This window comes from Siphateles boraxobius, unplaced genomic scaffold (assembly GCF_051911475.1).
Source record: "Siphateles boraxobius isolate OS27281-9 unplaced genomic scaffold, OSU_SipBor_1 41, whole genome shotgun sequence".
Lineage (NCBI taxonomy): Eukaryota > Metazoa > Chordata > Actinopteri > Cypriniformes > Leuciscidae > Siphateles > Siphateles boraxobius.
In genome coordinates this window covers 42,823,704-42,849,706 of record NW_027509042.1, presented here as the reverse complement: position 1 = coordinate 42,849,706, position 26,003 = coordinate 42,823,704, and the positions used below count along the sequence as shown (strand labels likewise).

General features: G+C 38.1%; 1 protein-coding gene across 6 annotated transcripts in view; it reads left to right on the top strand.

The window, feature by feature from the left end:
• The window catches only part of st3gal3a (ST3 beta-galactoside alpha-2,3-sialyltransferase 3a), a 67,777-nt gene that overhangs the window by 13,732 nt on the left and 28,042 nt on the right, over nt 1–26,003 (top strand). For 3 of the 6 annotated variants that reach the window (XM_077199815.1, XM_077199816.1, XM_077199814.1), the window contains exons 2-4: nt 15,621–15,769; nt 19,453–19,500; nt 25,460–25,502. In XM_077199815.1, coding sequence (XP_077055930.1) covers nt 15,652–15,769; nt 19,453–19,500; nt 25,460–25,502 — 209 coding nt within the window. In that variant the 5' untranslated portion in view covers nt 15,621–15,651. The remainder of the gene's footprint in view (nt 1–15,620; nt 15,770–19,452; nt 19,501–25,459; nt 25,503–26,003) is intronic. The other 3 variants (XM_077199817.1, XM_077199820.1, XM_077199819.1) reach the window with 1 other exon arrangement.

The following is a 26,003-nucleotide window of genomic DNA, read 5'->3' as shown; positions in this document are numbered from 1 at the left end:
CTAGGGCTTGACACACTGATTGGGGCTGGTCGCCTAACGTAGGGGGACCTGATACCCTTATATTGTGATTTGTGCACACATTGAGTATTGGACTGACTGTACAAGCATTTGCGTGTGGGGAAGTCAGTGTTACAACGGGGTAGGGGCCACCTAGTGAAGGGGGACCGTGAACCCATATATTGTGATTTGTGCACACATTGAATGTTGGACTGACTGCACAAGCATTTGCGTGTGGGGAAGTCAGTGTTACAACAGGGGAGGGACCGCCTAGTGAAGGGGAACCGTGAACCCATGTGTTGTGCTTGTGAAACTGATAGCTAACATTTTGAACGGCCGTCTCATGAGAGCTTTGTTCAAATGTCTCAGATCTAGAGTGGGTCTGAGGCCGCCGTCATTTTTCGGAATTAGAAAATAGCGGCTGTAAAAACCCGTATGTTTTAGCACAGGGGGGACTAATTCTATCACCCCTTTTGCTAATGAATTCTGTACATCGGTGCGAAGCATGTGACCCACGTTGCTTCTCACCGAAGTCTCGAGAACCGCCTGAAACTTTGGGGGTCTGCGAGCGAATTGGAGCGAGTTGCCTCGCTTTATAGCGTTTATAACTCAACTCGACACATCGGGGATAGCTTGCCAGGCTATAACCCGTGTGGCTAGGGCTTGACACACTGATTGGGACGGGCCGCCTAACATAGGGGGACCTGATGCCCTTATATTGTGATTTTTGCACAAATTGAGTGTTGGACTGACTGTACAAGCATTTGCGCGTGGGGAAGTCAGTGTTACAACAGGGGAGGGGCCGCCTAGTGAAGGGGGACCGTGAACCCATATATTGTGATTTGTGCACACATTGAATGTTGGACTGACTGCACAAGCATTTGCGTGTGGGGAAGTCAGTGTTAAAACAGGGGAGGGGCCGCCTAGTGAAGGGGGACCGTGAACCCATATATTGTGATTTGTGCACACATTGAATGTTGGACTGACTGCACAAGCATTTGCGTGTGGGGAAGTCAGTGTTAAAACAGGGGAGGGGCCGCCTAGTGAAGGGGGACCGTGAACCCATATATTGTGATTTGTGCACACATTGAATGTTGGACTGACTGCACAAGCATTTGCGTGTGGGGAAGTCAGTGTTACAACAAGGGAGGGGCCGCCTAGTGAAGGGGGACCGTGAACCCATGTGGTGTGCTCGTGTGCTTTATTTGGGTCGCCGTGAAAACGGCGTTTGTTTGCAAAGACGCGCTCACTGCTGCGGGCCTGTTTACAATAATAAAATCCCCAGCCGCCTGAACTGTACAGGGGGCTGTGGGAAGTTTTGCTGGCTTCTTTGAGGGTGGTCCGGCAAGCGCGGGACACGTGCCCTCTCTTTCCTTTGCGTGCTAGGACGGCTTTGGCGGGAAGCGTTCGGCATCAGCCGCAGGGCGGGGCTGAGAGGCCTGTTTCGCGGGCTTTGCTGGTCGGCGCCAGCTAGCACGGTTAGTTCCACTCGAGCTCGAGGTCCGCGACGGCCTGTGTTAGGATCCGAAGCATTTCAGCGTCGGAGTTAGTCCTGCCTCGCTGGGTCCGCCGAAAGAGACGAGGCCCGCCACGTGGTGGTGGGGGGGCGCTGATCTCCCTCGAACGGGACCGGAGATGACTGAGCTGGAGTGAGTGAAGCACGCGGGGACGTGGCCGGCGTGCATTCACAAACGTCCGTGCTCTCTGGATGCCGTTGGCTGCGGCGCTTCTTCTTCCTCGGCTGAAGTAGGGCCGGAGAAGGGAGCGCGGGTGATGCGGCGCCGCCGTCTCGAGAGAGAGCTAACGTTAGCCGAGTTCGCAGCACGGAGATAGGCATGCACGCGCAGGCCGCACATCCGCCGACAGAGAGTGCATTCTCTGCGTGGTAGAGTCCCAGGCATGAAATGCAGCTCGCGTGTTCGTAGGCCTCGCATAACACGAGGCATATGGAACAACGCTGATACAGATATAAACACATAATAAACAGATATTGAAAAGGATATCGCCGGATAGCCACAGGAGAGACGGCGTCAGGAGAAACACGGTTGAGATGTGTAGTCTGCTGAACTGTAGCTCGCTCAGGCTGAAGGCTTGTTCGACGGCGAAGGCTCAATAAATGGTCAGAGACGTGAAGTTTGTCGCTGAAGGAGTAAAATCTGCTATAATGGCGAATTCGGGGACTATTATAGACTGAGGTCACGCCCCCTTGGCGGGCTCTGACGTGTATGACGCAGAGTGATCTCATTGGTTGCACGTCAGAGGCGCCTGCGCCATTGGATGTGCAGTTGCCGCAGCGCAGCCTATGAGCGAGCCAGACGCTCATGTTCTAGCTGTGCAGCTGCAAATGCGCTTTACATAAAGGCTTCAGTAAATCGAGGAAAAGGAGTTTCCCCCCACTGCGTATAGCTACGCAATACGAAGTGACCGTTCGAAAGGGAACTGCAGTTAGTGTAGGCCTATATAAAGTACAGCAAACTTCAACTCGTTCATTTCGTTATGGTTTTTCTTTGTACCTTGCAATACTTGAAAACTGTCTTTTGTTATAATTTGTTGAATGTCACTGCCCGTAACAGCTGACATAAACCTGTATAAATGTATTTTGTAATATTTTTTGTAACACAATACTGGTATGATGATCCATATGATGTGTTTAATCCTGTTCTGAGTCAAACTATTCATAATTCTCCATGGTCTCTGGTTGTGAACTGTCTGCGGCTGTAAAAGTCATAGTGCTGAAATTTCATTGATTTTTCATAGTCCTGTTTCCAATAAAAAACTATATGCGTATATATATATATTTTTCTTTTTACAAACAAATATAAATTTACAAACAATTATCACAAGGTTCAAGGTTCCACTTTTACCGTGAAACCAAAAATTTCATAACACCTGAATGAATACAGCAACACTTATTTCTAACAGAAGAGCAGATATAGAATATTCCTAAATACATAAACCGATTACCATTTAATTTCTTTATTGCTAACCTCTTCTGATACCTTACCTAATGAAGCTTTAAAACTGTGTCATCTCTGGCAATGAGTGAAATAACATCCACAAACATATCAATGGCCTAATAAACCCTATTGCACCCTACACTTAGGGCTGCAGCTATCGATTCTTTTTGTAATCGATTAATCGAGTAATCGGATATTTTTTTTGTGTGTGTTTTATTAACAGAATAGTTGTATTAAACTTGTGTCTATTTCAGTTAAAGCTGTTATAAGTTATATACTATAAGTTATATAGTATGCAAGTTATAAAGCTATCTCATATTTGAATTTTCCTTTAAGATGTTACAATATAACCACTCTAAGCATCTAAGCATATTTGTGTATTCTGGTAGTTTAACGCTGTGTTTGTGTGTGTGTGTGTGTGTTTGTGTGTGTGTTAAGGGGTTCTTTTTTTAGGCTATACTCTTGCAATTGAACGTGATAGTTACGTTTACTACTTAAAAATGTCATCAAAGTCAAAAAATCATATCTAGTCAAACCGCATCACGACATCGCTACAAATACAGTATGGGATTAAAATCAGCGTCATCAATAGGCTTAGACTACGTTGCCTTGTTTCAGCGAGTTAAGTGTATTAGGTGAATAAAGTGTGTAATGATCCCACACTTTAGACAATTTCTGCCGTTTATTTACATATTTATGTAAATATTATGTATATATTTAACTATTTCTTCCTGAACTGGTCCGTGTGAATAAACGGTCCGTGTGAAACAATCAAATCCCTGCGCCGCGCGTATAGTGCGCGTCATAGGAATTTAACGAGGCTTCGAGGCAGAGTTTTGTTTTTTTGGCTCGAGGAATTTTTGTAATGGAGTAACTCGAGGAATCGTGTCAGCCCTAGTCTGTTCCAATGCATTGATGAAGTAAACAATTGGATGTGCCAACTTTCTTCAGTTAAACAAAGACAAAACTGAAGTCATTGCGTTTGTAAACAAAGATGAAGTTCTAAAGGTGAATGCATACCTTCACTAAAAATAAAGTCAGGAATCTGGGTGTGTCTCTAGAGTCAGACCTTAGTTTCAGTAGTCATGTCAAAGCAGTTACTAAATCAGCATACTATCACCTGAAAAATATTGCAAAAATTAGATGTTTTGTTTCCAGTCAAGACTTAGAGAAACGTGTGCATGCTTTCATCACCAGTAGGGTGGATTATTGTAATGGATTCCTCACTAGCCTTCCCAAAAACACCATAAGACAGTTGCAGCGCATACAGAACGCTGCTGCTAGGATTCTGAGCAGAACCAGAAAATATGAACACATCACACCAGTCCTCAGGTCTTTACACTGGCTGCCAGTTACATTTAGGATTGATTTTAAAGTATTATTACTGGTATATAAATCATTCAATGGCCTAGGACCTCAATACATTGCAGATATGCTCAGTGAATATAAACCCAACAGATCACTCAGATCATTAGGATCACATCGGCTAGAAATACCACGGGTTCACTCTAAGCATGGCGAGTCCGCTTTTAGCTACTATGCTGGAACCAGCTTCCAGAAGAGATCAGGGGCCGTATTCACAAAGAATTTTATTTTACCACTAGGAGTACTCCTAAATCCCATTAAAATATTTTAGCTAGGAGTTTTCTCTTAAAAGTTATTCACAACGCCTTTCAGACCTACTCTTAGTAAGGAAAAATGACAACTCCTAAACTAAGAGTGAGTCTTCGTTGCTATGGATGACGTCAATTCTCATGCACGAGTTTCCTCGCAATGATCACGGTGATTGGTTGTTAGATGACAGGGCCATCATGCGGAACATAACACAGACGCAACAAATCATGGAATTACGACATCTAAATATGTCTGTGTCCTACACAAAATAATAATAGTAGTGTCATCGAAATGCATATATAATGACATGTTTGTGCAGGCCCCAGTGAAGTGTAATTCTAAAAAGGCAGAAAGAGAGAGAAAAGTGGTGAATTCAATTAAATTAAATTAAGGTAGCCTAATACCCTAATGAAACCGCCACTTGCCTAATAATGAAAAACGACACTTGCATTAACACTTGCTTGGTTAATTGGCATCCTATTAGTATAGAAGCTTGTTTCCGCCACTGAATAAAAATAAATTAAAATAATTGCGACTTTTTATCTCACAATTGTGAGAAATAAAGTCGCAGTTGTGAGATAAAAAGTCGCAATTAGCTTTTTTATTTTTCATTCTGTGGCGGAAACAAGCTTCCATAGCCTAAATAGACTACTTAAAGCAAGTAAATGTTGCTCCTATTGAAGTAATGTAATAGTTGAATGACGGTGGATTATGAACTCGCCAAAACGAAAAAGAAAGCCCAACTGGACGCAGGATCAGTTACTGCTGCTGGCCCAGTTGGTGCTGAAAAAATAAAAAAATAAAAATAAAAGGGAAATTCGACACTGGGATATCAAGTAAAACTAAGCGTGAGACATAGGAGAAGATTTGTTTGCAGATCAATGCAGCATTCCCGTTTGTGTCGCAGACCCCGGACGACTGCGAGGCGGTGATATGCGCTACAATCCTTTGTGAATAGGTCTTAGTGAGTTAGGAGTCCTCTCGACTTCTTTTAAGCTGTCCCAGACTTAGGTGCTACTTTTAGGGCTAAAATGCTTCGTGAATTACTTTTAGTGAAAAAAATTAGGAGTCCTAAAGTTAGGAGTGACACGCCCATTATTTTTAGGAGTTGCTACTAAATTCGCCAGTTAGGAGCTACTTTTAGCCTTAAAATTCTTTGTGAATACGGCCCCTGATGTGCTCCTACAGTAGTCACATTCAGATCCAAACTCAAAACACATCTGTTTAGCTGTGCATTTACTGAATGAGCACTGTACCACTGTTCGTCCGACTGTTTGTACTGTATTTTATTTTTATTTTTTTTCATTATTTCTGTATTTTATCTTTTATTCTAAACTGTTTTAATTATTCTGATTTCCTTTGATTGTTTTAATTTCTTCTATGTAAAGCACTTTGAATTACCATTGTGTATGAAATGTGCTATATAAATAAACTTGCCTCGCCTTGCCTTGCCTTGATGAAATGTTTGTTGTGCAACAAAATAGATCATGCATGTGTATCAATGATCATCATTGTGTATCATCCAGGTCAAAGAAAGAACAGATGACAAAGATAAACATCAGTGTAGGTAGGGCTGAAACGATTCCTCGAGTTACTCGATTTACTCGATTACAAAAATTCCTCGAGGCATCTGAATGTGACGACTGTAGGAGCGCATCTGATCTCTTCTGGAAGCTGGTTCCAGCATAGTAGCTAAAAGCGGACTCGCCATGCTTAGAGTGAACCCGTGGTATTTCTAGCCGATGTGATCCTAATGATCTGAGTGATCTGTTGGGTTTATATTCACTGAGCATATCTGCAATGTATTGAGGTCCTAGGCCATTGAATGATTTATATACCAGTAATAATACTTTAAAATCAATCCTAAATGTAACTGGCAGCCAGTGTAAAGTCCTGAGGACTGGTGTGATGTGTTCATATTTTCTGGTTCTGCTCAGAATCCTAGCAGCAGCGTTCTGTATGAGCTGCAACTGTCTTATGGTCTTTTTGGGAAGGCCAGTGAGGAATCCATTACAATAATCCACCCTGCTGGTGATGAAAGCATGCACACGTTTCTCTAAGTCTTGACTGGAAACAAAACATCTAATTTTTGCAATATTTTTCAGGTGATAATATGCTGATTTAGTAACTGCTTTGACATGACTACTGAAACTAAGGTCTGACTCTAGAGACACACCCAGATTCCTGACTTTATTTTTAGTGAAGGTATGCATTCACCTTTAGAACTTCATCTTTGTTTCCAAACGCAATGACTTCAGTTTTGTCTTTGTTTAACTGAAGAAAGTTGGCACATCCAATTGTTTACTTCATCAATGCATTGGAACAGACTAGGGCTGACACGATTCCTCGAGTTACTCGATTACAAAAATTCCTCGAGCCAAAAAAAAAAACTCTGCCTCGAAGCCTCGTTAAATTCCTATGACGCGCACTATACGCGCGGCGCAGGGATTTGATTGTTTCACACGGACCGTTTATTCACACGGACCAGTTCAGGAAGCATATATTTTGAATTTAGTTGGCGCGATGGCGGAGAATAAATATGTAAATAAATGGCAGAAATTGTCTAAAGTGTGGGATCATTACACACTTTATTCACCTAATACACTTAACTCGCTGAAACAAGGTAACGTAGTCTAAGCCTATTGATGTTCGCTGATTTTAATCCCATACTGTATTTGTAGCGATGTCGTCGTGATGCGGTTTGACTAGATGTGAACGTAACTATGACGTTCAATTGCAAGAGACGAGTATAGCCTAAAAAAAGAACCCCTTCACACACACACACACACACACACACACACGCCAGTCAGACCAATTGCAGCAATGCATCAGATATGCTTAAACTTTTATGTAGCCACGCAACAATAATTTCAGCATGCATGGAACAAAAAGTGCGTCAGCTTTTACTGCGTGTTCAAGCCACGTTACAGCTCTTCTTCAGCGTTAAACTACCAGAATACACAAATATGCTTAGATGCTTATATTATAACATCTTAAAGGAAAATTCACATATTAGATAGCTTTATAACTTGCATACTATATAACTTATAGTATATAACTTTTAACAGCTTTAACTGAAATAGACACAAGTTAATATAACTATTCTGTTAATAAAACACACACAAAAAAAATCTGATTACTCAATTAATCGATCGATTAAGTGCTAGATTAATCGATCACAAAAATAATCAATAGCTGCAGCCCTAGAACTAGAGTTAATGGGGCTGTAATCGTTAGGCGATAGGGCTAAGTAGAGCTGCGTATCGTCTGCATAGCTGTGGTAAGCGATTTGGTTATTTCTCATCATAGACGCCCTATCGACCGCTACTGCCTATTGGCACGGACGAGAATTGGAGCCGCCATCTTAAACGGGTCACCCGCTCCACTTAGTGTAATCTGAATGGCAGGTGAAATGAGCTGTCAGCGCATTAAATTAATCATATCTCACAGAATACTGAACTGATTTTCACGCGGTTTTTTTTGCTGCAAAGGTCATTCATGTAGCTATGATACATGACACATGGTTCGGCGTATTTTAATATCCATAGTAGGCTTAACAGTAATATAATATTCTGATATAAGATATAAAGTGACCAGACACATGTGTGATGAAGGATATAATGTATTTTATAAATCACACACTATAAATATAATAAAGAAGCAGAAACAGATAGTTGCAGTAAAGTAAGATATTTTAATAAGTTGAAGAAACAACTTATGATTTGTGACACGCACATACGCACGAACAGACACACAAACAAACACGAACAGACTCTCTCTCTCTCTCTCTCTCTCTCTCTCTCTCTCTCTCTCTCTCTCTCTCGCTATCACACACACACTTTCACACACAGAACGCAGCCACCTGTAATAAAAATTGAGAAGAAGCTTTTCAACGTGTTTGCATCAGTAATTTTTAAAAATTAAATTCGGACAACATTAATCCTATACCTTTTTATTGTATATGGATGTGGGAGGGGAAAATGTCGAGACTAAAGCCCTATTCGGATTAACTTTACAAGGGTAGATGGAGTAAGTTAATAATGTAATTTTACCACAGGACTTCTCTAATATCAATAGCCAAATCGCGTGTGATAAGATATAGGTTATCAATAACACTAGAAGTTGGAGGGGTAACTCAATTTGCGCATCGCTGTCATGCGTGTATTACATTGCTTCCTGATATCATGTGCGCAAACACAAATAACCTATACAACAGGGCAGTTGAATGCTTATCTGATAACCTAGAAGCTCTTGTAATTATTACTTTAACAGTTAACGTTAACCCACCTCTCCATGCCGGATGAACAGAACACCGGCTGATGCAGTAAGTTAAACAGCATTTCACAACGATTTCAGTACAGTAATAGCAAATATCCTTGCTCCTTCTCGATTATCTGGTAATATTTCTATTCACAAAATACAACCAATAGTAAGTACAGTAATGTTAAGACTTGTGAAAAGCCCTATTTTCGATGGTCCGGCGATTAGAACAGGAAAATGCTCCACAATGCTCTGGCATCTTATCTGCTGCCACGCAACGAAACTAGGAGTATGACCGGTACAAGATGGCGGCCGTATTTCTCGGTGCTCAGCGGCCAATAGGGCATCTCGTCTATATATGATATCTATGATTTCTCATTATTTGGCTCATTGGGAGCATGTACAGGTTGAATAGGAGTGGTGCAAGAATTGAGCCTTGAGGGACTCCGCATGTCATGGATGTCCACTCAGACTTATGATCTCCAATACTCACATAAAAACCTCTCCCTACCAAGTATGACCTGAACCATTTTAGGACTATCCCAGAAAGCCTGACCCAGTTTTCCAGCCTGTCAAGAAGTATGTTGTGATCAACAGTGTCAAATGCAGCACTGAGGTCGAGTAGTACCAGCACTGATAATTTGCTTGTATCAGTATTTAAGCGAATATCGTTTATTATCTTTACGAGCGCTGTCTCTGTGCTGTGATGCGGTCGGAAACCAGATTGAAAATTGTCAAAGTATCCATTTGAGCTTAAGAATTTGTTCAGCTGATTGAACACAACTTTTTCAATGATCTTGCCTATGAAATGAAGATTTGAGATCGGTCTATAGTTGTTTAATATGGTCTTATCCAGATTGCTCTTTTTCAGGAGGGGCTTGACACTCAAAATTTGCATGACAAAAGTTTGGAATCACTATGATTTAAGAAATGTTATACTTTTATAGCAAGCAAGGATGCATTAAATTGAGCGCAAAGACATTTGTAATGTAACAAATCATTTACAGGGCTCGCAAAATCGCTAGCCCGACGTCCCGGGGCTATTGTGTTTTCAAGTCGGGCTACCAAAATGCATAACCGGTCTGCCCGACGGGCTATCTGAAATAGTGTAATCAAATTCCCCTAAACTTCTGCCTCGCCCCCCTAAAAATGTGTGAGTAAGTGTAAGCTACACAAATTCGTGTTCCCTTCATTCTTGTTATAATCAGATTCAGCGCGTTCATCTTCAATCCGCAGCGGCGCGCGAGCAGAGTGCACATCAGAAAAAGATGACAGGGTGTGTGTGTGTGTGTGTGTGTGTGTTCATCTTAACCTCATTGGTCTGTGACTGCTCGTCAATGTCTGAATATTTGAGATGACCAATCAAATAGGCGGGCTTTATGTTCACAGACGCTGCTGAGCACAAATTTTAGCAAAGTGACTGACGCTTCAGTTTATGGTTAAGTGCGAGATAAGATGTAAGTAGCTAAACTAAACATTTCATGTTTGACAGTTTTTTAGGTCATAAATGTTAAACGAATGACAAAAATAATCAGGCAAACTAATAGGCTTATGTAACGTGATTCATGTAATGTAATAATTAGTTTACTGTCATTGTGAGGTGACAAGAAAATTAACAAAGCCGTTTGCATCATGTTGGGCACAAGATTAATAATGAATGTGTACATGTTGAGAATTAATATAATACAATTTGTAGCCTTCAGTAAATTAAAAAAGTTCATTTTTTGAAGGGGAAGAGACAGGGCAAAATGGAGAGACTGAGAGAAAAAGAAAGAGTGATGGAGATGGGAGAGCAGGTATTGACAATCTACTGCCACTGACATGGTTTTAAAGCTATTTCTTATCCTTTTTTACCCTTCAAATGTCTTGAAATGCACACATAAGAGAAATAAAAAATTTGAAACCCCTGACAACCTTAAATGTAGGACCTCTTTGATAATAAAGCCCTGTCTACGGCCCTGTGTTAGGCATAAGATCAATAATGAATGTGTATATTGTGAATGAATTTAATAAACTTAGTTAGGCTACCTAGCTTTCCTAGTAGCTTTCTGTAAATGAACGCTTCTTAGAAAATTATTCATAAATCAACCTATCAGTTGACCCTATGTTTACTTTCTTCACTGACATAAGGAAAATAATCAGCTGCATGACATGTTTTTAAAGTTATTGTTATCCAATTTTTGGGCTATGTAGATCAGAGAAATACTTTTTTTCTCGAACCCCCCTAACTAGCCTACCTCACATCCGGGACCTCAGTAATTATAAAACCCTGCCATCTGCATGTTAATGAAACTAGTTAATAGTGAGCATTAGACACAAAACTGAAGTGTTAACTTTTTTAGTCATACCCTCATTGGGGGCTGAGCCACAGACTGATTCATTTCCACACTGGTCACACAAATTTCAGTTCAGTTAGAACCAGATGCATATTTGTATTGATGATTGTAATTTGATTATTTTATATCCAATTGACCATTGGCAGGGAGCTTGATTGACAGGTGATCTGACCAATCATACTTCGCCATCCGCCATTTTGTCCGACAAAGCAGTCAGGAGAGTTAGTAGATTAACATGGGAGGATTTGAACTTGAAAAACTGAATATACTACTGACGCCTTTCCACGGTTAAAACAACATTCCTTCTTATGTACATTCAGGTTTATTTGATGCTATAAATGAAGTAGAAGGAAGAGATGATCGGTTCACGAGCAGCTTTAACTGAGGCTCTACAGCGATCTGTCACGACACATTAAAGAGCCACAAAACTGTATTTATTGTTTAAATTTCTTTTTAAAAATGACCAAATTTGAAAGGTGAGACTTTGCTTAATATGTTTAATATCGAAAGTAACCGAAAAGTAACCTGGTCTGTCCTGTCTGTCAGCGTATTGACAGTCTCCTCTCTGATCCGCGATGTATTTTTCACTGCGTGAGAACATGGTGTGTGCGTGAGAGCGGCGTAGCTTGTCGGACATAGCGACAGTAACTAAGGGGGGCGGGTCTTTGCGAAGGGTCAATTGTTGATATTTGTGTTTTGAAAAAGTTTTTGATTGATGTTTGACTCCTAACCAATTTTCTACATTAAACATTTTCTTTTTATTTGGGCTAGTAAAATCCATTTCGGGCTACCAAAATCTGAAGAGTGCCTGTCCGAAGGGCTACCAGCGATTTTCAAATTTTGCGAGCCCTGATTTATACTTCAAATAAATGTTCTTTTGAACTTGCTATTCATAAACAATCCTGAAAACATTTGCTCCATAATGATTTCCACACTTCATTAACCAGCACAATCGTTTTCAACATTGATAATAATCAGAAATGTTTCTTGAGCAGCAAATCAGTATTAGAATGATTTCTGAAGGATCATGTGACACAGAAATCTGGAGTAATGAGCTCTGCCATCACAAGATTTCTTTTTAAACATTAAAATAGAAAACAGTTGATAAAAATATTTCAGAATATTACTGTTTTTCAGTCATGGTGAACATAAATATAAAGAGCTTTACTAATACCAAACTTTTGAATGGTAGTGTATATATTATTATATCAAAACCAGCACAAACACACTTTAAAAAAAATGTTTACATTATTTTGCCAGTATTTATATTTGTAAATATATATTTTTGTGAACATCAAATTAGTTGCTTATTCTATTCCGTAAAAGAATGTTAAGTGTTTTTTTGTCTCATTTACAGTAACCTAGTTGTACCATATGTAATTTATCCACCTTTGTCCATACAATTTTGTTTAATCCAAATTGTACTTATGTATTATAGCAACACATTCATGCTTGTGTGTGTGGTCTTAAATTATTTGGCTTATTTAAATGAACAAGAATTTAAGATCAATCACACCAGCGTATAAAAAAGTGTGGTTTAGTCCACAGATAATTTATGCAGGTTTATTTCTTTTATTGCATTCAACAAATGATAACAATTAGTAAAAGACACAGTTTTAAAGCATGGCAAGGTACAACGTGCAAACTAATTAAAACATTATGAACTTTACAAAACAATAAACAATTATAGCGCAGAAACTATTTGATTCAAGGAGTTGTAGTTATGTTCTTGTTTTTTTCCTAGAAAAATATTGCACAAGAGTGCAACTCTGATTGGATGAATTCACATACTGATTTGCGGTTGAGCAACATTTCTATGACTTCACATTTTTTGATGTGGGTGTGTAAATGCGTTTTGCACCGTAGGCTATTCACAGAAGCAACTGTAGCAAAAATGTGAGTGTACGAGTTTATTAATTTATGATTGTGCAATGAAGAATTTGAGAAGGTGTCACTGTTATGTTGTGTTTGTGGGAGAGAGAAAAAAATCGACAAGTTTGCAACTCTTAAAACATTTCTCTCTGTGACATCACAGGCGTTCATTTGATTTGCACCAAAAATACCTTCATAGAAAACCTTAAAGCTACACTGTGTAACTTTTTTACTTTATTCTTAGCTAAAAACACTTAGTTTTAAAAAAAATATATGTGCTCATTAATGTATATTTACTTCGTTCAAGTAATAAAGTATTCTTTCTCGTGAGTGTATAATATGCCATTGAAAATACATACGGGTAAGGGGTGTCGCTACTCGATCCGTACCGGAAACACGAGCTGTACTGCGCATGTGCGAGAACGAAGTTTTTCTGCCACTTCCTGTCATCATCATGCGCAGTACAGATCGTGTTTCCGGTGTGGTGAAGAGATGAGTCCCACCGAGGAGATGGGTCCCACCTTAGGACCCAAGCAATACGATTGGTTCAAAGCACGTTTTATGGGTAATCACTTTAGTGCCTGGTTACAAATCAGACACAATCACTTTATTATAGAAGTCGGTTGAATTACGTTATAACGAGTCATTATTGTTTTTTAACTTATATGTTTCATATACTAGTATATAACCGAAGCTATTGATTGTAAATTTTAATATTTCTCGTTCTTAGTGTTTTTTAGTTAGCTTACATAGTAGCATGGCGTAGAGAGCTATCCAATGATCGTGCTAGCTGAGGTTTACCTGAGCTTATACTGCCTTACCGTATTCACAGCGATTCGAAATGCAATTATAATTATGTCACTATTTTTATCGTAATAATTTTTGTTATTAATAGAACCATGTAAGTTAATAATGTTAAGTTGTGTTTATTACTATTTTTCTTATTGACTTATTTTTCTTATTGATGGCAACAAAACGCTTTTATCATTTATTTTTTATCTTATTTTGCACTCTGGGCTACTACCATATCAGCGGGATTTAGCATTCTACATAAAGCTAAAACAGCTCACGTTAGCTACAAGTTATCGCGAGAACATATTTAGATCAGGCATACTACTGGCATACTAATGGGGTCCTAAGGTGGGACCCATCTCTTCGGTGGGACTCATCTCTTCACCACACCGGTACGCGATATTGTTTTTCACAGGATGGTAGGGGAAGACTCATGAATATTCATTAGGGAACTCATCCCTGATTGGTCTTAACACCAGTGACTGGTAGGTTTAGGGGCGGGGTTAGGGGTAGGTCATCAGACCCCCAGTGACGGGTAGGTTTAGGGGCGGGGTTAGGGGGTAGGTCATCAGACCAATCAGGCATGAGTTCCCTAATGAATATTCATGAGTCTTCCCCTACCATCCTGTGAAAAAAAATATCGCCACCGGTACGGATCGAGTAGCGACAACCGGGTTCTATGATGTCTATGGGTTCTAATGTCGGTCGCCATGTTGCCCCTCCATCTTGAAAGTACATTAGCCAAAGAGGGACATACCCGTTAATTCAAGCTTCGTCTTTCGCGTTTTAACACTCGATGGCACCGTGTCGAATGTCAAGAGGGGGATTGCTTGCACCTCCGTCACATCAAGTGATCTCTGCTCACGGAGAAAATGATATAGCCTACAATGTAAACTTTGCCTTACGCTAGTGATGTTGTACAACATACAGAATAACGATAGCACTGATAAAAGTTACTTTACTAAGATTAGCTTGCATTCGTCTGGGAACCTGATAACTGATGTTAGCAATGAAATGGTTAAAAAATAACGAAAACATAAAACTATTATTCATTTTACATAGATGTCATAACCTATAAGTTACCTGACAAATTAAATTACTGCAAATAATAATAGTTTTCTAAAATAACCTCATCACTTGAAGGAACACTCATGGACGAGGTCGAACTGGAAGCCATGTTAATCTTGGACTACATTGGCCACCGTAGGAGTTAAAAACGAAATCGGAATTGAGAGGAACAGAAACTAATATTCACTGGATGGTCATATACCTTTTCACCGCTAGATGGGGGTAAAAATCACACAGTGTAGCTTTAAGATATAGTAAGCATGTTGTATAATGCCTAAGGTAAGCTTGTTCAGAAATAATGACAAAAACCTTGAACTTAAAAAAGAAAGTATTTCTCGTTAAACGAAATTTAAATAATTGAATATTCTATTCTTATGAACCAGAATATTCTAATACAATATTTTTGCAAAATGTCCATCCCTAGTCATAACAATAGTTGACTATAGCAACTGGTTGTTTGGTAAAAACTCTCCTAGGCTACGCTTCTCCAAAGCATTGTGAGCTAAGTTGAACACTGAAACCATTGTCTTACAATGCTTTTGTAGAACTAGGAAGTGTTTGTGAAAGTGAGCTTTATTTCACCGTCAGACCTGTCACTGCATGTTATGAAGCTCTGGACGCGCCCACAATAATCTAATACGTCTTATCATTTCTGAACTGTCATGAACTTACAGTTGCCAAATTTCTCAAGTTTTACCAATGTGTTGCGTGCTTGTGTGTTCAGGTGACTCAGTCCAGATGAAGCCTCGTGTGTGATGATCAGGATGAAGTCCACACGGAGCTTCATGTTTTTGATTTGTCCTATCATGGTGCTGATATTCCTGTACTATTCCTCTGGCAGACTGCACCTACGGACCTCAGTGCAGAAATCTCGTGAGTATCAATGTTGTCATTTGGGTTTTTTTTGTCAAATGTGACACATCCCTGGATGTTTCTAGTAATCCTCAACACCTCGATTAGCTGGTTAGACATGATAAATTGGACTTTTTAGCCCTTCAAAAGCAGATGCATGGCTTAAATTAAATTAGATTAAAATGATTGTCAGGATATGAGTTGTTGCTGCATGGATCCTTACTTTCATGAGTGGATCTCGAAGCGGTTCAGCAGCGTTAGTTAGTCACATGACTGAATCCCCTTGTGACTGTGTTGTCGTTTAGAGTAAATGTTTGAAAAGTTTGAGACAATTCACAGTTTAGAGAAATGAAAAAGCTGTCGGCATTATAGAAACAACCTCGCACAAAAGCATTTTGGGAGATCCCCATAGCGAGGTTGTTTCTATAATGCCGACAGCTTTTTCATTTCTCTAAACTGTGAATTGTCTCAAACTTTTCCCTTCTCTAGATTGGGGTTTTTTCTATCATAACTGGATTTCCCCCAAAAGTCATGCCTAAAATTAAGTCTGTCGGTTAAGCAACTCTTCTTCCTGTTGTTTGGCATCAATATACTGGTGAAGTCATGATCTTAAACTGAAAAGACCCTGAAAAATAAAAAGGTTTGCTGTGATGGCCAGAGGAGGGAGCTAAAGACCCCATCACCACTGACCATGACCACTGATCCCCCCCAGGAATCAGTCAAAAAAAAGTAGCCAGCAAGCCAAAAAATGCTCAGCTCTGAAGGCAAAATGATACACAAACTGATTATTGCTATGGCATACTTAATATTACCCTGCACATGTGTTTGTTTAGAAAGATCTATTTTTGTCTCTTCACATATTTTGTATTCCCCAAAGGCACCTTTGTAGATTTGCAGCTGTTAACCGTTTTTGGTTTCATCCACACTGTACTTTCACAGGCGTAATGCAGCACCTCGAATAAATGTCACCGTGTAAAAACAGAACCTGTGGTATCATGTCCACTTCATTCCATCATATAACTGAAGGAAATTGAGTCATGTATTATATTAATAGTTAACAACAAAGTACACTACCATTCAAATATTTGGGGTTTGTAAGAATGATTTAATGCTCACCTGTGAAATTTGCAATATTGTTAAATTTACTTAAAATAAAAAAATTATATTTATTCTTGTGATCAAAGCTGAATTTTCAGCATCATTACTCCAGTCTTCAGTGTCACATGATCCTTCAGAAATCATTCTAATATGATGATTTGCTGCTCAAGAAACATTTCCGAGGTTTTGACTCTCTGTTGTCATTAAAAATCCCATGGCACTTCTCGTAGTGTGTGTGTGTGTGTGTTGAGGAGAGATCCCCTGATATGATTTTAAAGCGCTTTGGGTGTACAATAGTACATATAAAAATGCCTATTCATTCATTTCTGATTATTATCAATATTCGAAAGAGTTTTTCCAGCTTAACATGTTCGTGGAAACTAATACATTTTATTTTTCAGGATTCTTTGATGAATAGGAAGTTCAGTAGAACAGCTTTTTAAAAATTTGGAAATCTTTTGTAACTTTATAAAAAAGTTTTCACTTTTAATCAATTTAATGCATTTTTTGCGGAATAATAGTATTCATTAAACCCCTTACTTACCCCAAAGTTAATCTGAATATTAGTATATATTGTCACATATTACAAATAAATAAATAAATATATGTGAGAGAATTTGTCTAGATGAAATAGCAGATATCGCTCATGTTTGTGATAATGAAAAAACAGAAAAACGTATTTATACATATCAAATCTTATCAACCTTTCTGACACTATCGAGTCAAAGTGTGACCAGCACTTGGTTTGACTAAACGGCATGAGTAAAAATGTGCCGTTATTACATTAAAAAGACTAAAATGACTGTTGTTGGTGCAGTCTAGTGGTTGATTAAATCATATTTTGACATATAAAACCAGTTAATGCAGGTTTTACCGTATAAATAGCACTTTGATTTTATGTTTTGTATAACCATTTGTTGAGTTTGGGTAACAAAGTAATGGCAAGTAATGAAAACCTTTGTATTTAAACATACAGTGAAACTGGGAATAATCTCTTTAACTAACACTGATCAGCATTTGTTAGTAATTCTGTTGCATTTTGCTTTTTGGCTCAAACAACAGACAAAAGCTTCAGGATATTTTCTCTTAAACCAGGCTGCGTCACTCTAAAATTGAACCACAAAATGCTACCATATTGCTTACCATGTAACTTGTCTAATTCATAATCTCATATGTGCAAGAACAGGAAATCAGCTTCTCTCTGCTCACAATCACGTACAGGTTTTGCTATTCTTGCTGCAGTTTTTGTGCGTGTTTCTCTTCCGAATATGGTGTGTTTTTCTGAGAACGTTCTTCCTTCCCTCCTACCTAGCAGAAACACTTGACTGTATGTCAGAATTAAATTTGCTCTTTGCTGTTTTATTCTGGATGTTTGGCACAACTTTCAATGAAAAAATAAAATGAACAAATAAAAATAAACACGGATGAACAATAGGTGTGTTGAAATATACAGTACAACTTACCGAAATGTTAATGCCTCGTACATAATATCGATTAATCAGTGTTTTTTAAGCGCGGAAAGAGGTCAATAAAACAGCTGGAGAACAATATGTCACGTTTCAATTACATCAGGAAAGCCATTTGATGATAGCACGTTAGTTGGCTAGACAAATTATATAAAGAGAGGAGTATTTTGCTAAATATGTGCACTATATTAAAAAAGTATTATAAGTAAAAATATATCATTCAAATATTGTAACGTTGTTATTATAGCCTAGTAAAAACCACATTATATTTGATTTTTAACCTTTAATAATAATACCAGCTGACAGGGCTCTCTCTATGTTTACAGCATTAGGTGAGATATTTTTTTTTTCTTGAGAAAAATTGACACGTAGCTAATATTTATCCAAATGAATTGATATTAAATCAAGATCGGAATTGAAATTGAATTGAAATCGTGAAATTTGTGTCAAGCAATAATAAAACAGTAGCCTACCATTCATTGTACCATGTAAACATTGTAACATGTTGTCACTAAACTAAACAAATTTCGCTTTAGTTACCAAATGTTTTGACAGTCACAATACACATCCTGCTTAAATGCAGAATGTTTAAAATATGAATGAGCATACTTGTTCTTATTTATCATTGTTCTATTTATTTTATACTATTGAGACAATAACACGTTTGCAGTAATCCAAAGATGTCATTATTTCATTTTGTAAAAAATATTATTTTAATTTGAAAACGCTGCATTTAGTTGCTAGTTTGAGTTGAGAAATACATGCATTTCAGCATTATCACTGTAATCTGTGTAAATATTGACCTCAATAATTGCAAAATTTTATTTTCCCCAAATCATGCACCCTAATGTGTGCAAACCTTTGTCCAGTTTCTCATTCATGGATCTGATTGCTTTACAAATGAAAGCATTGTTTATATGAGGCTGTACTGTATTGCACTCTTTGCAGGCCTGTTTGTTTGGTTAAGTTGCAGTGTATTGGTTGTTTGAACTGCTAACCCGTGTGTGAGATGCTAATGGCCCAGATATGTGTCATCACTCTAGTCTGGGAGCTGCTGTTACAACTGTTTACAGAGACACTAAAAACATCTGAGGTGATGACATGCCTTCTGTATGCTGAACTCACACTCTTGTGTTTCAGAGGCTCCTTTGGATAGTTTACACCCCGTGGGACGTGTAGTAGTTTCAGGTAGAGGTTCATCCTATATCATGGCCTACATTAATGTTGGGAGATTCTGTTTTCTCTGTTTAATTGCATTATGATGAAGACCGGGGTTAGTGCATCATTCTTTTTTTTTTTTTTTTTTACGCTTGTGCGCGCATATCAATATTATATATATTTTTATTAGGGCTGGGTATTGACACAATTTTCACGATTCGATTCGATATCAATTAATCTGGATATATATCATGTACATGGCAAATTTTCTCAAGGAAAAAAAATGGAAAGACTCAAGAAGTGACAACATGTAGAAGCAACAGGAGATTTCTGAATGGTTAGTTGATGAATTTATGTAGCTTATCTGTAGTTATCTTCTAGTCATTGATTAGCGTATTCTGTCATGATAATCTATAAATCGTGTCCCTGGGGGTGGGGTTTATGTAAATTTTAGGGTTGGTGATGTCACTTACCCGGGAGGAATGTGTAGTCCCTATCAGCCGTTTGTTGTAGTCCTTAAAAAGCGATTTCTTTGAAAGAAAATATGATTTGAACTTTGAGCGTCGTAACTTTGCAGATGTTGTTTATGCTCAAACAGCAACATTACACACTGACTAAAGTTAGAAAAGTTAAATTATAATCAACCACCCCTTTATGCGGAAGAGTTGATCTGAGGCGCAGTGATCTGGCACGCCACAATAAAGAGCGCCAAAATGGTATTTATTATTTGAATTCCATAAAAAATGGACAGATTCGAAAATCTGCCACTTTGTTTCATATCAAAAGTAACAAAGCGCAAAGATTATTGCGATTTACTGGATGGGATGTTTACTGGGCTGTAAATGTTTATCAACTGAAAACTCACTAACACTAACAATCAACTGACTACATTAAGAATCGATTAAAATCGAGAAATCCAATTATTTATTTATTTATTTATTTATTTATTTTATACCCAGCCCTAATTTTTATATACACATACACGTTCATTAGTTTGGGATCAGTAAGATTTTTAAAGAAGAGTCTTGTGTATTTATTTGAACAAAATATATTGTGTTATAAGTAATATTGTATTATTTATTTAAAATAACCATTCACCAGTTTAATATATTTTACAATTTAGATTTTTTATAAAGAAACATTTCTGATTATTATCAATGTTGAAAACAGTTGTGCTGCTTCATGTTTTTGTGGAAACTGATACTTCTTTTCAGGATTCTTTGATTAATAGAAAGTTGTGCAAACAATGCTCATTTTAGAATTGAAATATTTTGTAACATTACATTTCTTTACTGTAATTTTATCAATGTAATGCATCCTTACTGAATAAAAGTATTAATTTCTTTAAAAAAAATCTTACTGACTCCAAACTTTTGAACATTTATGTAAAACTATGTATATATGTATATGTTATATATATGTATATGTTATATATACACTCACCTAAAGGATTATTAGGAAAACCATACTAATACTGTGTTTGACCGCCTTTCGCCTTCAGAACTGCCTTAATTCTACGTGGCATTGATTCAACAAGGTGCTGAAAGCATTCTTTAGAAATGTTGGCCCATATTGAGAGCACAGCATCTTGCAGTTGATGGACGTTTGTGGGATCCACATCCAGGGCACGAAGCTCCAGTTCCACCACATCCCAAAGATGCTCTATTGGGTTGAGATCTGGTGACTGTGGGGGCCATTTTAGTACAGTAAACTCATTGTCATGTTCAAGAAACCAATTTGAAATGATTCGAGCTTTGTGACATGGTGCATTATCCTGCTGGAAGTAGCCATCAGAGGATGGGTACATGGTGGCCATAAAGGGATGGACATGGTCAGAAACAATGCTCAGGTAGGCCGTGGCATTTAAACGATGCCCAATTGGCAATAAGGGGCCTAAAGTGTGCCAAGAAAACATCCCCCACACCATTACACCAACACCACCAGCAGCCTGCACAGTGGTAACAAGGCATGATGGATCCATGTTCTCATTCTGTTTACGCCAAATTCTGACTCTACCATCTGAATGTCTCAACAGAAATCGAGACTCATCAGACCAGGCAACATTTTTCCAGTCTTCAACTCTTATTCCTATTTGTAGTGGAGATGATTGGTACCCGGTGGGGTCTTCTGCTGTTGTAGCCCATCTGCCTCGAGGTTGTGCGTGTTGTGGCTTCACAAATGCTTTGCTGCATACCTCGGTTGTAACGAGTGGTTATTTCAGTCAAAGTTGCTCTTCTATCAGCTTGCATCAGTCAGCCCATTCTCCTCTGACCTCTAGCATCAACAAGGCATTTTCGCCCACAGGACTGCCGCATACTGGATGTTTTTCCCATTTCACACCATTCTTTGTAAACCCTAGAAATGGTTGTGCGTGAAAATCCCAGTAACTGAGCAGATTGTGAAATACTCAGACCGGCCCGTCTGGCACCAACAACCATGCCACGCTCAAAATTGCTTAAATCACCTTTCTTTCCCATTCTGACATTCAGTTTGGAGTTCAGGAGAATGTCTTGACCAGGACCAAACCCCTAAATGCATTGAAGCAACTGCCATGTGATTGGTTGATTAGATAATTGCATTAATGAGAAATTGAACAGGTGTTCCTAATAATCCTTTAGGTGAGTGTATGTATATGTTATATATATATATATATATATATATATATATATATATATATATATATATATATATATATATATATATATATATATACATATATATTTGAGAAAAATGCTTATTTTCTCAAGCAACCTAATCCAAAACTTAATAAAGGGTTTAATCTCCCAACATTATGAAGCTTCTCCATTGGGTTTATAGTACTTGAGCAGTATCCCCCTGCTAATTCAATTCAAAGACATCTGTCGTGCTTCTGTCTGACTTATAAAGTTAATAAAGTTTCTGTTTTTAGGCCTATATTTTTTGCCAGATCAAGCACTGGTGAAAAACCCTGTTGAAAAAAAGTAATCAAACTGAAATGTTTTATGATTTCTACTAAGCATTTATTTATTGTAAATACCATTATTACAATGTTTCCCATATTAAAATCTAAAAAAAGATTACACTACTACAACTAATGTGAAATAACGATAAATGTACTGATAATGATTAAATCATTAACAAAGTTATGTTTCTTATAAGATACAACTTAAGGTCTATCTGTGACCTACTATATCTGTGACCTGCAAATACTTTATTGGTGTTTAACCAAATATGTTCACAGTAATACAGGTATAAACATTTAAAATATACACCTATTGCACCTTTTCAAAGACAGCCATTAGATGTGTCAGCATGTCACAGATGCTGTCAGTAGAGCTTAAGCTGCCTTTGACCCAGAATATTCCTTCACACACGCACGCGTGATAACAAGTATCTGACAGAAGCACTGTGATCTTTGTAAGGCTCCTTGCGCAGGGATTTCTGCTGTGAACTAACACTTGCTGCAGCTCCTGCAACACCTCTTCTATCGCAGACGAGCATCATGTGCATTCACCTGTCCCAGAAACCCTGAGCTCTGCTTCGACTCCTTCTTTCTAAGGTTATTTTATCAAAAGTGGTCTTGACTTGTTTTTTTCAGGGTTTCCGTTTGTTGGAAAGTAACAAACCTCTGTAATATCCTTCTGTTTTGAACTCGCAACATGATGAGATCACATCACTGTATTTCATGGGTTATGAAACATTATTACTTGGTTCAATGAACTATGCAGTATAATGTTGCTTGTCTGCAGCACTTGATCTTGTGCTTGATGACAGTCAGGCCTTTATAAATATGACTTTATAAACATGTTTTTTAATCTTTTTTCATTTTATCAGCTTACGCAAGTTCAACAATGTTTTTTAGTTCTGATTGCATGTCATACTTGTCATTCTGTTATGAAATATGAAAATGCTCTTTTTAATCTCACACAATAAATTCCAACACCAATCAATATTTTTCATGTATTTTTAATGATTCTCTGACTGTACGTAGTTGCATTTAAATGGGCCCTATTATGCCTCTTTTTACAAGATGTAATCGAAGTCTTAGCTATTCCCAGAATGTGCCTGTGAAGTTTCAACTTAAAATACACCACAGATCATTTATTATACCATGCCCAAAATGCCCCTTTTTGGGTGGAAGCAAAAACACGCTGTTTTCGTGTGTGTCTCTTTAAAGGATTAGTTCGATCTAAAATGAAAATTCTGTCATTTACTCACCTTCATGTTGTTCTAAAGCTGTTCGAATTTATTTTTCTCTGTTGAACACAAAATAAGATATTTTGAAGAATATGGGTAAGTGTCTGTTCCCCACTGACTTCCATAGAAGTGAAAGAAAAATACTATGGAAGTCAATGGTGGCCCTCCACTGTTGGGTGATTACATGATCCAGAATTTATATTTTAGGGTGAACTATCCCTTTAAATGCAAATGAGCTGCTGCTGCTCCCCGCCCCCCCTTTCCAGAAGAGGGCTGTGCCTTTACATCTCGTGCCTCGGCTCGGAACTCCGTCAACAACAAAACAGGAAAAACAGTATGGAGCCATTTCCACAGAACACACTTTTGCATTCCACTTCGCTCAACTTTATTTCTACAGCACTTTCAAAAAACACAATGGGTACCAAAGTGCTGTAAAAAAAAGTATAATAAAATAAAATAAAAACATACACCCGAAAATACATACAATTTGACAATTTGTAATTTTCCATTTTTTTCTATGTAAACGTACACCACGGACCTTGTACCATTCATACACAAAGCGTCTTAGCGTTTAATAACATTAGATGTGGGCAATGTAAAAGGCAATGGGTCAAGATGCGTTTTTTAAAAGTTAAACAACTTTCACTTGAGTGCTGCGTTTTCAAAATGCTGTTTCCTGCACGAGACACGAGGGCGACGGCCAAACACACCCGTCTAGTGCGTTTACATCAAAGCAATGGAAAAGTACTGCAGTGGAATGGAAAAATACATCCTGTGTTCATTGATACAGCCAACATAACATGTTTAGACTGTCACATAGCTGTGACATTCTTGTGTTTCTGTCACCAGTCAAGGCGAGGTCTGTTATATTGTGACGTCACACTGTATAGAAACCATAACCGTCTCATTTTCAGAAACTATTTATTGGGAATATAACAATAGGAGTGGGTGGATGTTTACCCTAGGGTGGTTGTGAACACACACTGCCGAGTGGTGACATACATTTGTTCAAACACCATGTAAAATTGAATTTAACATAATAGGTCCCCTTTAAAGTTTATAAAGTGTTTGGCCAGAAACATACTTAACGCAAGTACGCAAATGTTTGACCAATGCTTTGCAAGTGCACATTCCTGGTGTAGTTACTTAATTCAGTTTTTATGTGACATCACACCCTTATAGGAATGGCCACCTGGAGGGCAAAACAAGGCTTTCCTTCATTCATTGCTCGCCAGTCATTTAAGTACTAATGTAGTAAGAAATTAAAAGTCCAAATTCTATAAATAAACACATTGACTTTAACCAGCTATCTAATCAAGATTCTTTTAAAACTATTGCTCTACTAAGGCTAAAATGCTATGCGTACTTGGATTGTGCAAACAAATCTTTGCATTTACGCTTTTGCGTTTTTGCTTCGTAACTATTCAGAGTAAATGCAGATCGCCAATACGGTTTAGCTGGTGATGGAATATTAAATTTTGTGTTAATATTGTTTTTTGTGCTACTAACTGTCAAAAATGTCCCGGCTGTGTTGGTCTATACAGAGTAAGCAGCCTCTCACATTTCTTTCTGTTTAACTACAAGAGTAATCTCTCTTTCCTTAACAGCAGATATTAATTTATGCCTAAATATTTCCACTCCTTCCTATTGGCACATTGGCATGAACACACACAAACTCTGTCTCTCTCTCTCTCTCTCTCTCTCTCTCTCTCTCTCTCTCTCTCTCTCTCTCTCTCTCTCTCTCTCTCGCTCTCTCTCTCTCTTCTCTTGCAGGGTTATAAACTGTTGATTTATTGTATTTCTCTCTCTTCAGAGTACGACAAGCAGGGATTCGTTACCAAGCTCGACAGAAAACTGTAAGTAACACATTGAGTGTGTGGGTTCTACATGAGCGTAAGGTTCTGTTCCAAAACCGAGTGAGTTTTCTACATAGGCAGCATTTCTACGCACACTCCTAATGAGAAAAGTTGTTAGTAAAATGATGCTGCTATTTAAAATATCAACACATATTTTGCTAAAGCAATCCCAGAAAGTCTCCTCAATCAGAAAATCCATTGGTTTTACATATAATTCATTAAATACCAAAAAGCAATAATTTTTTTTAACTATAATTTAAATGGACTGTTACGAGCCTGGCTCAAAGCAAGCAACAGTCTAGGGAAAGGCCACACACGGAATAGTAATGTACTAGATTTATTAAATTAATAGAATTTTAACAGAATAAAACTTTGTACAGCCAGTAATGAAGTTGGCTTTGACAAAAATTAAAATGTAAGCAATGAATAAGCAAAACAAAATCCTAAACGGTGCGGGAGAAATGCAACGGAGGCTGGTTCTACTCCCGGTCTCATCTGAAG